This window comes from Eleutherodactylus coqui, chromosome 12, assembly GCF_035609145.1.
Source record: "Eleutherodactylus coqui strain aEleCoq1 chromosome 12, aEleCoq1.hap1, whole genome shotgun sequence".
Taxonomy (NCBI): domain Eukaryota; kingdom Metazoa; phylum Chordata; class Amphibia; order Anura; family Eleutherodactylidae; genus Eleutherodactylus; species Eleutherodactylus coqui.
In genome coordinates this window covers 67,658,099-67,672,123 of record NC_089848.1, presented here as the reverse complement: position 1 = coordinate 67,672,123, position 14,025 = coordinate 67,658,099, and the positions used below count along the sequence as shown (strand labels likewise).

The 14,025-nt window shown below is 45.9% G+C and overlaps 1 protein-coding gene across 1 annotated transcript; it reads left to right on the top strand.

Annotated features, from left to right (window-relative positions):
* The first annotated feature begins 2,195 nt into the window (after positions 1-2,195).
* On the top strand, positions 2,196-12,385 carry POLR1F (RNA polymerase I subunit F). The gene is made up of 4 exons (XM_066584854.1): positions 2,196-2,471; positions 4,365-4,506; positions 7,082-7,287; positions 10,731-12,385. Exons 1-4 carry the CDS (start codon positions 2,224-2,226, stop codon positions 12,052-12,054), a joined length of 1,920 nt encoding a protein of 639 aa, XP_066440951.1. The 5' UTR covers positions 2,196-2,223; the 3' UTR covers positions 12,055-12,385.
* The last annotated feature ends 1,640 nt before the right edge of the window (positions 12,386-14,025 follow it).

The window sequence follows — 14,025 nt, the reverse complement described above, 5'->3', positions numbered from 1 at the left end:
GGATATATCTGTACTGCAATTCCTTATGCAGAGTGCCTGTGTAGAATGCCATCTACTGCTGTATAGTCTCTGCATGCAGGTAATATGGCCTTTGAATAGTGGTTTGTATTCAATAAAACCACGGATGCATTATTCAGTTACTATGTAAAGGTTAGAGCTTGGCGGTATTACTTAGTATTGAATAGTGATATTATTAGCCATATTCTTAGTCTTTGTATAGGGTGTTTTGTTCAGTAACAGTACAAAGGTAATACTTGCAGTATCGCAGTAATATTTGCTTGAAACAATAACAATTTTATGTGATAACTATATGTGTATAGAACGTTTCTTTGCAAATAAGGGAGATGGAACAATATCTCTGCAGCGCCACCTATTGGATGGCAGCATTCCTGCAAGTCAATGTCCGACCCTTTATACAGGTCTTTGGAACAATGGATGGGAATTGCAAAATGGTATTGTTCCATCTTCCTTATTTGCATATATTTCCCGGAGGAGTATGAATGGCCTTATAAGTCTCCTCACTCACCTTCTAGGTGCTTTCCTTAAGGATACCCCTCCTGACCCACATCATAAGCCTCTCACTAGCCAAACTAGGATCCTACTGATGAGTGGCAAAAAACCCCGAAACAGCTGTCTGTGTATGGATTCTGGCTTGGTTTTCAATTCCCAATCATTGCTCTGAAGACCTGTATAAAGGGTTGGGCATTGATTTGCAGGAATGCTGCCATCCAGTAGGTGGCGCTGCTGAGGTTTTGTTCCATCTTCCTTATTTGCATATTTCCCAGAGGAGCATGCATGGCCTTATAAGTCTCCTGATTCACCTTCTAGGGGCTCTCCCTAAGGAGTGACGATACTCCTCCTGAGGCACAACATTGTGCTGCTCCCAGACAGGGGTGCAAAAAGTTGGAGACAGTCTCTTTAATTTCAGTAAGAGTGCACGGTTGCAGAGTTACACGGCGATCTTGGATGCATGGCCAAATATGCAGTATAGCCCTATGGTACGCGTTTATAAACTAATTGCCAGCCTTGGTAGTTCCCGATTAGTCCAGAGCTAGCGCCCGTTCACATCACATTTCAGACGTCAAAGCGTAAACGTTTGAATACATAATAAGAGATTAAGGCTTGATTCACACGAACGTATATCGGTTCGGTTTTCACGCCGAGCCGATATACATCGTCCTCATCTGCAGGGGGGGGGGGGGGGAGGATGGAAGAGCCAAGAGCAGGAACTGAGCTCCCGCCCCCTCTCCACTATTTGCAATGGGGAGAGGCAGGACGGGGGTGGGGCTAATTCTCAGAACTTAGCCCCGCTCCCGCCCCCTTTCATTGCAAATAGTGCAGAGGGGCGGAGAGGAGGCAGAGAGGGGGCGGGAGCTCAGTTTCTGCTCCTGGCCCTTCCATCTCCCCCCCCCCCTGCAGATAAGGACGACATATATCGGCTCGGCGTGAAAACCGAGACGATATACGGTCGTCTGAATCCAGCCTAAACCGTATATCTTCACGCACCTGTTGTCTAGAATTGGTGAAATGTGCCTCCTTTCTGTCCCACAAAAAGTATGGAAACGAGTATCATCCAATTGAACGATTCCCATGGGTCTAAACGCGATCCAACGACCAATGAGAATTGTTCGCTTTCTGCTTGCCCATTTTATGTAGTATATAAGCCATGGTTGGCTCGTTCACATTAAATGGCAATTATTCAGTCTTTCCCCTTCTCTAAAACATTCGTAGAACGAGACAACAATGTATCTGTTGGTTTAAACAAGCGGCACGAGAGCCAACGAGATAGCGGTGTCGTCCCTCGCTCCTTCAAACGAGAATCAGCTCGTCTAATAGGACCTTCAGACAAGTCATGTGACCATGGAAGCCAAACGCTGGGAGCCCCGCTAACATTTTTCCAAAACATTTACTTTTATCAATTTTTAACACCTTACCAGGAAATGATGACTGAATGACCTGCATTTTCTGCATTATTATGTTCCAAGCCACCAATCTACATGCAATACACAACAGGTAGAGGAGGCGGCTGCCTGGGAAACCATAAAAGCCGCCTCTAATGTATGAAGAGGCCGCCAGAGAGCACTGTGGTCTCCAGTAACATGGCCGCCGCGCTCCCGTTGTAGTTCGCTCTCTAGTGACGGCAGTAACAGCTGCGCGCTCTATGCCTCCCACGTCATCAGTGCGCGCCGCCTGCCCGCACAGGAGACATGTGGGAAGTACAGCATGGCTGAGCCTGGTCACCGCCGGGAATCCGGCCAGCATAAAGCTGGAGCCCCGTCCCCAAGGGCTGCCCTGTCCTGTGTCACGGCGCCGTCCTTCTCCGACGCCTGCGGCTTAATCAACAGCAGATACTCGTGCCTGGCGGTGAAAACGCATCGCAGGCACTTAGCGCTGTCGCCCAAGTATCTACACCAGAAGCGGAGCGGGATAAAGGAGCTCCTCAGCGCCGAACTGCTGAAGTACAACGTGGGGTAAGGCTTCTGGAATATTCTGTATCACGTGGTGCTGCTGGGACTTGTAGTTCCCCCCACAACAGTCAGTATGGTGCATAGGAGTTAGGTCAGCCTGCGTCGGGGGCCTTGCGTACTAATAGATATGGGGGGGGGGAGGGGGTGACACTTATTTGCAAAATATGCTGGGGGTTACGGCGCGGTTTTGCACCAAAATTGGCGCTGTGTATGCATGTTTCGGTGCAAATCCTCCCCTATTCGTGCCGCTTTTGATGTGGCACCGCAGCGGATTTCACCTTTTCAGCTGATGGGTTGAAACATGCTGCAAATCCGTATCAAAATACGCATATTGATGTGGGTTATGGTGGAAAATCTGCATCCATTCGCCCGCGTGTGCGGAGTGCGCTCACCCGCTGATGAATTGTGGCAACCTTTTTATGCGGATCTGCAGCAAATTTTATCCTTAACAGTGAAAGAGTTAAATCTGTTACCCGCTACGACGGTCTGACGCAGGCGCTAGTAAAAACACAGCATTTTACATGGTTTTTAAACTGCGTCCTCCCCCCCCCCCCCCCCCCCCCCCTCAGTGTGGTTGGCAGCGTTTATAGCGCACCCCATGTTTGCTATGGGAGATGTGCATTAAAAATGGCTAAAATGGAACAGAAAATGTTCAAAAAGTACGGCGCTTTTACATCGCTAGGCTGTGAAGCCCCATTGAAATCAATGGAGACTCAGCGCAGCGTTTTTAATCAGTATTTTAAACGCTGTAAAACCCGCCTGTGTGAGAGCGGCCCGAGCGTGACTGCAGCGTACGCCCGGTTTTACACCAGTGCTTTTTTCTTTTTTCTTTTTTTTTTTTGCACGTGCATCAACATGTTCTACTGTTTTTTGCACCTGCGCATGGCACGGGGACGCACAGATTGAGATAATGAGTTCTAGATGTGTTCCTTTTCCAGCTAAACTACATAGTCTTTCACGCGTTCCCTGGTATATTACGCACTCATTTGCGCACCCCACATAGACTCCTATGGAGACCTCTGCTACGCAAATATGCTGAAAAATAGAACCTGTTCATGTGATTTGAAACGCACGCGCAAAATACAGTGATGTGAACAAACCCGTTAAAATCAACGGTTTCAGTTTTCTGCATATTACACATGCAAATCCGCCCGTGTGAAACCGGTGCAGGAAATCCGAATCAAAATCTGAACTGATGCCAATCCGCAACAGACAGCACATCTTCAATTAAGAATCGTCTGGGAGCCAGCGAGAAAACCTACGCCAAAATCAACACAAAGAGGGCACAGGACACCCGCCATGATTAAAAGGCTATTAAGCCCAGTGGAACTCGAGAACTCGAGATCACTTTTTTTTTTCTCTCCCCCCCCCCCTGCAGTTTTGCGCATCCTGATGCTTTTTGCTCGTGCATTTGCGCACCCCTATAGACTTCTATGGGATCCTTTGTGCAAAAGCACACAAAATAAAGCTGGGGGGGCGGCGCCGAGTCGGTAGGGAGGGGTTGTTGGCGGGGGGGTGAGCGGTCGGAGGATATTAAAATTGGTAGGTATGACATATTTTTGTTCTAGATCACTCACTGCTTTGGGGCGAAAACCTGAGACGGCGCCTTTTAAGTTGTCTGACTCCACTGAGGCTCTTGTGTAGGGTCCTCTTGACGGCACCTCATCCGCCGCGGGTTAATAGGAGGACCGGATGTCCACATGACCTCTTTGTTCCAGTGGGAGCTCTGGGGGGACTATAGACTAAGTGATGGCATCATAGCAGCACTGATGTACTGACCAAGCAGGGAGAGATGAGAACGAAACTCGCGATACAACTGGAATAATTCTCAGCACAAATAGGTTTTCATTTTACACCAAAGATCTTCTTTAATAGTATTTCTGTCCCTTTTTCTAGGTTGGCGGGAGTCCCTGTGGCATACGATAACATAAAGCTGATTGGTGGACTGGGAGACATACACGATGATATTGGATTCATCCATGTCAACATCGAAGCGGATTTTGTCATATTTCAGCCAGAATGTAGACAGCGGCTGGTGGTAAGCATTGCAGTGTAACCACTCTATACTGGAATGTAGGCAGCGGCTGGGGGTAAACATCACAGTGTAACCACTCTGTACTGGAATGTGGGCAGCAGCTGGGGGTAAGCATCACAGTGTAACCACTCTGTACTGGAATGTGGGCAGCAGCTGAGGGTAAGCATCGCAGTGTAACCACTCTGTGCTGGAATATAGGCAGCGGCTGGGGGTAAGCATCGCAGTATAACCACTCTGTGCTTGAATGTAGGCAGCGGTGGGGGTAAGCATTGCAGTGTAACCACTGTATCCTGGAATGTAGGCAGCGGCTGGGGGTAAGCATTGCTGTGTATCCACTCTGTACTGGAATGTAGTCAGCGGCTGGGGGTAGGCATCGCAGTGTAACCACTGTATACTGCAATGTAGGCAGCAGCTGGTGGTAAGCATCGCAGTGTAACCACTCTGTACTGCAATGTAGGCAGCGGCTGGGGGTAAGCATCGCAGTGTAGCCTCTGTATACTAGAATGTAGGCAGCGGCTGGGGGTAAGCATCGCAGTGTAACCACTGTAGACTGGAATGTAGGCAGTGGCTGGGGGGGTAAGCATCGCAGTGTAACCACTCTGTACTGGAATGTAGGCACCAGCTGGGGGGTAAGCGGCACAGTGTAACCACTCTGTACTGGAATGTAGGCAGCGGCTAGAGGTAAGCATTGCAGTGTAACCACTCTGTACTGGAATGTAGGCAGCGGCTGGGGGGTAAGCGGCACAGTGTAACCACTCTGCACTGGAATGGGGTAAGCGGCACAGTGTAACCACTCTGTACTGGAATGTAGGCAGCGGCTGAGGGGTAAGCGGCACAGTGTAACCACTCTGCACTGGAATGGGGTAAGCGGCACAGTGTAACCACTCTGTACTGGAATGTAGGCAGCGGCTGAGGGGTAAGCATCGCAGTGTAACCACTCTGTACTGGAATGTAGCTTTCAATATGAGCCAACGGTGGTCTGGATTAGAGAATGCCTTTTCAAGTTGTGGAGCCCCCTGAGACATGCAGATCAGTGGTAGCTTCCAGTGCAAGGGATTGTTTTCTTTGCTGCATTTCATGGTAATTATTAACAATCAACACCTCCCATGTGTCTTTTGGCAGTGGCTGTTAAGGGTCTGAATAATGCCATACTATGGCGTTGTATTATATTGTATGAGTGATCAATTGATGACAAGTTCAAGTCCCCTGTGAGAACTATTAAAAAAAAATTGGTATCGCTGCATCCGTTTCACTCTCTTCAGAAATTCTTTTTAAATTTTATTTTTTTTCATCCTTTTTATATGATACGTTAAAAATTCCATTGAAAAATACAACTCCTCTTGCAAAAAGCAGGCTCTCAGCAGCTACGGTGATGGAAAAAAATCAGACCCATGATTTTTTTTTTTTTTGCCGGTGGGGTGAAAAATAAAAAGGCCACATCCATAAAGGGTTAATGACGTTTTTAGTCCTTGTCTGATTGTTACTCACCAGGCATAGTGAACCTGTTAGATGTCTGTGTATAAGAGGAGCAACTTGGTATACGGTCTTATGGGAAAAACTTTAGTATAACTTGTAACTTGGTGAAGCAGTTTTCCAGGACTGAAATATTGATCAGCTGTATTCAGGATAAGCCATCAATAGTTGTTGGACAGCGGTTCGCAGCCAGGGACCGCTGTGTTGGTGTGCAGAGCCAATGTGCTGCTGCAAATACACAGCCCTGTACACACTGCACTGGTCAAGGATGGTGTTGTAGGCACCTTTTCCATTGAATGGGAGCTATGCTTGCAATAGCATCCCAGACTCTGATGTGTGCTCCGTAGTCCAGCAAGCAGCTGATCGGCAGGGGGTCCCCGGCTGCCTGAACTATTGATGACCTATCCGGAATATAGGTGATCAGTCGTTCAGTCCTTAACACCCCATCCGGTCCAATGCAATCAATGATCCTCTGCAATGAAGGTCAGCCTGTGCTGTGTGAGTATGCATGTAACAGTGGTGCTGACAATATGATGTAATGACTGGGGGGGGGTTCACACCTTCGTTTGGTGTCCTTCTTTAAAACTGATCAGTTTTTAACTAAATGTGGACTGATTGCATGCATCTAACAGCTGACATCCCGACCTGCTTCTGCTTGACGTCAGAAGCAGGGGGCTTTAATCCGCGCCATATTTTTATCCGGGATCAAAGCTCAGGACCAAGCGCTGTATATTTACCGTGGTTGGTCCTTGAGAGGTTAATGCCAAAAATTATTAGTCATACATCTGTCATCATAGACTTCTACGCCATCCTGCCCTGTGTAACTCTACGGGCTAATGGCGTTGATCAGTATGCCACACCAGCTTTTTACAGTATGTGGATCATTTTCTGTGATCCACTTTATTACTGCGCCGCCTCTTGAACCTATTCAGACTTGGTCCAACAAAGCACCTTGCAAAAAGCCCCTAAAGATCCTCCGCTGCTAGTAACTACAATTGGAAGCTTTGTGTTCATCCAGAGTTTTGCTTTATGATAAACTGAACAGAAAACAATTTTGTGTGTCGGCAAATTTGAATATGCAAGTTTTTATTTTTTGTTCTTCTAGGGTGTTGTCAACAAGAAGGCGCCCACTCACATTGGGTGCCTGGTCCACGGCTGCTTCAATGCTTCCATACCGAGACCCTTCAAGATTTCCGTTGAAGCCTGGCAGCAGATGAAAGTGAATATAGGCGATGAGTTGGAATTTGAAGTCTTTCGATTGGACTCGGATACAGCAGGCGTGTTCTTCATTCGTGGCAAATTGGATTGGAGGTAAGTTTCTTACTGCTATACATTATCTGTGTAAGCTTTTCAGGGAACGCGCTGTATCGTTAATAGGCTAGTGAGGCACGCAATTTTTTTATGGCCAAATCCATAAAAAGTTGCATTCTGTGAAGTAACCTATATTATGCGCTCTCTTATACAACTCGCCATTTTAAATCTTACTTCTATTCCTTATCACATTGTTTTTCTTGTTGTAAACCCTTGAGTGTTAAGGGGTTAATGTATTACCCTCCAGTGGTAGGGTTTGTTTGAAGTGGGCCTGGCTTTAACAGCTGAGACCCGTGCTTCAACCCTTTACACACTGGAGTCAGTGCAATCGCAGCATGTAAAAGGCTGACAAAGGGAGGGGGCTCCCTCTGTCACCCATCGGACCCCTGCTTTGTCCCGATGGGTTGCTATGGCACCCATAGGCTTGACTATAGTTTCCGGGTCTGCCAGCTACGGTGACCTATGAGGCTGTCTCTGGCTGACCTCATAGGCTTTCTAATGCACTACTGTACTAACGTATATTAGTGTATTACAAAAGTGATAAAAAAATGCTGATAATCAAGTTCCCCAGTAAATAGGGTTGCCACCCAGACGGTAACTTCACTGGCCTGGCCGTTACTTTTTCTGCCAGGCCGGCTTTTTTCTTTTTACAGGCCAGTATTTTGGTTGGGCTGCCGTGTCCCCTGCAGGGATGAAGAAAACATATGCCTCATGCGGCAGATGTTTTCTTCATCCCTGTGGGGAATAAAGAATTCCCTACCTAGAGGATCAGGCTGCCGGCACACCTTAATTGTTTTTCAGGGAAGGGCTTTAAATTTAAACCCTTCCCTGAAAAACAACCCAAACTGGTGTAAAAAAAAAAAAAATCATACTCTCCTTTCTTCAGCTGCCGGGGCTCAGCTGCATCCTGTCTCCGCTGTCCCCGGCTCTGCTGAAGTTCTTTCAGCAGCCTGGCAATTAAAGTCCCCTCCTGCTAAAAGAGCTGCTTCTGATTTGGCTGAGGCGCTCAGCCAATCACAGGCAGCTCTCGCCTGTCATTCATTGAATGTTTTTTTTTTTTTTTTTCCCTTTTCCTTGGGGAACTTGAACTTGCAGTCATTTGATCACTTCTATAATATACTGCAATACTTCAGTATTGTGGTTTTAACAATTTCAACAGGCAGGACAATAGGCTTGAAGGGAATGTGTCGCCAAATTACGTAAAGTTTTTATGCTAAACATATTTTTAAGATTTTTTTTTTAAATTATTTGCTTCTTTTGATATCGCAATCTCTGTATTAACGGAAAAAAAATCCTGAATTTTTCATATTGATCACCTTGGCATGAAAATCTTGCAAAATTTGTGCATTGCGAGAGGCACAAATATTAAAACCTATTCTATCTAGCTGCATGATCTCCTGTTTTTAAAGGGGTTTGTGGCAGCAGCGCCGGCCCCACTGAAAGCATTGTGGGAACTCTTTGATCCTCTGCAACTGCTGTGGCAGCTTCAGCAGGGATTCCCTTCATCCCCGCAGGGATGCGAGGCTGTTTTCACATGAAAAACTCCTCACTTCCACATGGTGACATGTGTGATATCGGGCCATGAATCTCAGCCCGATATCGCCCTCGCCACTGTGAAGGGGCCCTAAGGGTGTGTCCACAAGTGACTGATTTGCTGCAAATTTAGTTGCAGATCTATAGCAGATTTTGCCCTTTCAATTCATATTCTGCATATAATCTGCAGCAAATCGGTGACATGTGAACACACCCTGAGGGCTCCCACACACTTATAATTTTTAACGCGAATGTCCATGGGACTTTCTAATGTTAAAAATGCATTGCACAAAAATCGCAAAGCACAAACTTGCGATGCATTTTTAGCATTCGAAAGTACCCCTGACATTCACAAGTGTGTGGGAGCCCTTAGGCCGCCTGCAGACGGCCAGGTCGGATCCGGCTGCGAGAATTCTCGCAGCGGGACCCAACCCGAGCGCCTGCAGAGAGCACCGCGGACTCACCTGCTCCCGCAGCTCCGGCTCTTTCATGTGCCGGCTGCCGGGCAGCCGGCGCATGTGCAGTCTGGAGACGGCGCCTGTAGAGAGCCCCCGCACAGAATTGGAGCATGCCGCAGTTTGTTTACTGCGCATGATTTCGCACAGACAAACCGCGGCCGTCTGCATAGGATTGCGTGCTGTGATGCAATCCTATGCAGGCGTGTACGGGCGGAAATTCTGAGGGGAATCCTGCCGTGGAATTTCCGCCCTTCTGCAGGCGGCCTCTGGGTCCTTTTTTTTTTTTTTCTTCTTCTTTACACAGGACGACTATTGTTACTCTGCTTTCAAACAGGAGTGATAGTTCAGTGACTGAAGTCGGAGTGTGCTGGAGATCTCTTCCGGGCACCCGCCTCCATTGGCAGTGAACAGGCAGTTCATAGAACTTCATTAAACTGCCTGTTTAAATGGGCCTACATTAACCCAGCAACAATGACAAGTGTGCAATTCTTGCTCACTTACTCTGCTGTGTTTATACGAGACGACAGTTGCCGTTAGTCACGCATTTGAATGATTATTCGAGCGACTGTCGGCCAGTGAAAAAGTACTCTTCAGTATAATAATAGTCAATACTTCCTGTTATGTAGAGAGAACATTTCAGAAATCAATTCATTATCACAGGCAGGACCATAATGACAAGTAAGAGCTATATATGGATAAAAGGAACTACCATTCATAGTAGGAGATGGCCACAGCTTACCTCCTCCCCCTTTTCTGCAGGTCACAGAACAGTCTGCTAATGGCTTCTCTTCTGTCCATTGTGTGAATGGCCTATATTTTCTGCTGTGAAGCATCTCTTATTACTACTGTATTATCAGCAGTTCAGGAAAGATAGCCAATCCCATAGTTCTTTACAAACAATATACTAATAAGATCTACAATCAGAAAATTAAAAAAATTAGAAAAACAGACTATGCATCATTATCTGGGTTTTAATTGGCTTAAAAAAGTGATACTTTTCCTTTAAATACATGGCAGCCTTCATTTGTATATCACAGATGATGAAGGGGTTAACGACAACTTATCTGAACTCTACTGTTTTTGAGTTCTGAAGTTGAACAGGATTTTGTCTGTTAGTTCTCAGACTTGAGATGTTAGTGACTTTCTCAATAATGTCTTTGTTTGCAAAGGCTGTGTCCTTCTCTAAAGACATCAAAGCGCTCTGAACAGGAAGGAAAGCACTTGTTTCCATTAGTGAATGAGCCTCCTGCAGGGCAGACGTAGAGTGCACACCTTGTTCATGTACAGAGGACCCGTCGTCTCCTTCTTGTAGGCTTTTTATTTTTATTTATTTTTTTTTTTTTTTGCTGTTTATAACTATTTTGTGTCCTTTTAAAAATGAGTATCCAAAATGGATAAACATGGATGTATTCATGCAAGAAGTGACCCCCGGCTTTGTTCTTCCTCTTTCAGATTAGAAGCTGAAGCTGTTCAAAGAATGAAAGAAATATCCGAGGAACAGAATGCTAATTTACCAGACAATGAAGTGCAGAACGGCTCAAAAGTTGCAGAGGAAGCGGTAGTTGGTGAGACGAGCATTCTCCCAGAGGGTAGCCCAAAAAGGATAGGCAAACGTTTGCTCGAAGAAACCCTTTCACAAAATGAATGTATTGAAAACCAGGAGGATACAAACCTGAGTTTGGAAGAAGCTCCCAAGAAAAGGAGAAAGAAACACGGGCATCTAGAGGTTCTTCCTCAGGATCATTCTGTAGAGGCCATGGAGATTTCATCAATACATCAGGATTCTTTACGGAACACTGACAATGATGTAGCAGTAGACAGCAGTGTAGGTGGACTTGATGACATGCTGGTGGTTCCCTCAAGTCAAGAGCGTAAAGCCAAGAAGTCGAAGAAAAAGAAACGCAAGGATCACCTTGACCATGAAAGTAGTGTAAACAGTATAATAACTGAAGAGTCATCAATCATGGGGGATAGCATGTTAGAAGGACTTGGAACCGAACTCGGAACCACAAAGAAGAAACATAAGAAACACAAAAATGCTTCTATGATCCTAGATGAGGACCCTACTGCTGCCTCAGCCTCATCTCTAGAAACTCCAACAGATAATTTTAGAATCCAACAGAAAACCTCCAAAAAGAAGAGACACAAGCATCACCCTGACCTCGAGAGTAGTGTAAATATTGTAACAGATGAGTCATCAATCACCGGGGCTAGCATGTTAGAAGGACTCGGAACACAACCTGCAACCACTGAGAAGAAACATAAGAAACACAAAAATACTTCTATGATCCTAGATGAGGACCCTATTGCTGGTGCTGCATCATTTCTAGGAACTCCAGCAAAAAATGTCATCCAACAGGAAACCTCTAAGAAAAAGAGACACAAGCATCACCCTGACCTTGAGAGTAGTGTAAGCAACATGGCAGAAGAGTCATCAATCATGGCGGATAGCATGTTAGAGGTACTCGGAACACAACCTGGAACCCCAAAAAAGAAACATAAGAAACACAAAAATACTTCTATGATCCTTGCTGAGGACCCTACCGCTGCCCCGTTCTCATCTCTATCTCCGACACCTAATTTCATAATCCAACAGGAAACCTCTAAGAAAAAGAGACACAAGCATCACCCTGACCTTGAGAGTAGTGTACACAATGGGATGATGGAAGAGTCCTCAATCACCGGGGATAGCACTTTAGAGGGACTCGGGACAGAACCTGGAACCACAGAGAAGAAACGCAGGAAAAAACTTAAAAATACTTCTATGATCCTCTGAGGATCCTGCTGATAAGTAGTGCCTTATGTTTTGAAAGTCAAACAGACAACTTTGTAATCAACCCAAAATAAAGAAACACAAAAAGAAGCGCGAGACTCCAGAGCACTGAACTGGTGAAGCGAGGACCGCGGTTTCCAAGTGAAACAGGCTGCGACTATTCTGAGCGTAAAGTGAAGAGGAGGAGGAAAAAAGTGACTGTAGAGTTTGCTGATAAGAGTTTTGTAAATTATTTTCGTATTGAAACTATATTTTAATATTTGGAGGTTTATGTTAAATCAGTTTTAAAAGTTGTCAGCATCGCTGTACAGTGTATTAAAGAATGTGAATTTGACATTTAGTCAGGGTTATTTTTTTAACAGTGAGATTTGCATGTCCTAGAGCGGCGCTTCAGGAATGTTGCCCCAAATATGGGGTGTGTAAGTGATGGTCTTTCAGGGTTGTGTTATGAATAGTATCATTTGGAAAATGCTGTACCCCTTAGTTTGTTTTTTTTTTTTTTTTGGTTTTTATTGTGAGGCAACCTCTTTAACAACTAGGTATGGCATAAAATCTGGATGCAGAAGACAAGCGGGGACACTCCGCTTGTCTTCTGCATCCTCCGCTCGGAGTGCTCGGCTGTATGACAGCCAGGCGCTCTGAGTGGGGAACAGCTGGATGCAGAAGACAAGTAGGGACACCCCGCTTGTCTTCTGCATCCTCCGCTGGCAGCGCAAAGTGATCGCTCATCTTGGGCTGTAAATGACACAACGATTATCGCTCAAGTCACTTAAGTGACATCTTTTGAGCAATAATCGTTGTCTAAATGGGCCTTTACAGGGGAAAACATGCAAGAAAAACAGATGCTCCAGCAGTTGCCTGGTAGTTTTTGCTAAACGGGCTATCGTGCCGTTTGGGTCCCTTTTGCTGGTCTCCGTCGCTTCGGCAGTCTTCCATGTAGTCCTCAGTGCTGAGAGAGCAGCCTTTTCCTTGTAAGGGGGCTTGAATACCCCGCCTCTAGCAAGAGATTGCTGTGATTGGTTCATTGAGCGCCGTCTCTGATTGGCTGAGGTGGTGTTCCTAACCCAATCACAGCAATCTCTTGCTGGAGGCAAGTCCTAGTACCAGAAAGAGAATGCTCACTCAGCGCTGAAGATTACAAGAAAGCCTGCCGGAGCGCCGCAGCCCAGCGTGAGGGACCCGAACGGCAACTGCTAGGTGAGTATTGTTTTGTTTTTTTGTTTTTCTTTCTTTCTGTTATGTAGTGTAGCTAGGGTTTATTTTCAGGGAAGGTTTTATATTTCAAGTAGCCCCTCTAGGCAGGCTAGGGCTTATTTTTGTGGAAACTGGGTATATAGATGTGATTCCTTTAAACGCAGAGTAAGGCCCCCTGCATACGGCAGAGCCAGATTCCGCTGCCAGCAGTGGCATCAGCGCGTACCTTATCACTTTTATTTTCATCTGTGCTGCAGTTGGTCTGCACGGCAAGCCGTCTGATATGCGCAGTACAGTGTTTTTTGGTTTTTTCTCAGAAACCCTGCTTTTCCCGTGTCATTGCCTAGCAATGACGTAGAATTCGCAACCTTCCTGCAGTGTGTTTGCGGTAGGGCCGCGAATTGGATTGATTTCTATGGAAGCAGACTATACGGAATCCACAAAAAGAGTATGGACGCTAATAGTTGCGGATCCGCGGTGTGGACGCCCACCGCAGACTCCACAGCAAATATCCGTCTGTGGGCATGAGCCCTAATACTTGCCATATGACTACTTATAGCTAAACAATTTGGGAATCCTCTTATATCTGTACCTGATGATGTGATACAGATAACATCTACAAATTATATGTATGAAAAGATCTCACAAGTGGGGTGGTTTTGGGGGTGTCCTTGGTCTAGCTTCCCTTCTTATGTCCTCCTATGATACAAGTTTCATACCTGTTCTTTTATTTACTGTTTTCTCGCAGCTTGGGAACCATAACAGGGGTGTTGCTGCTTT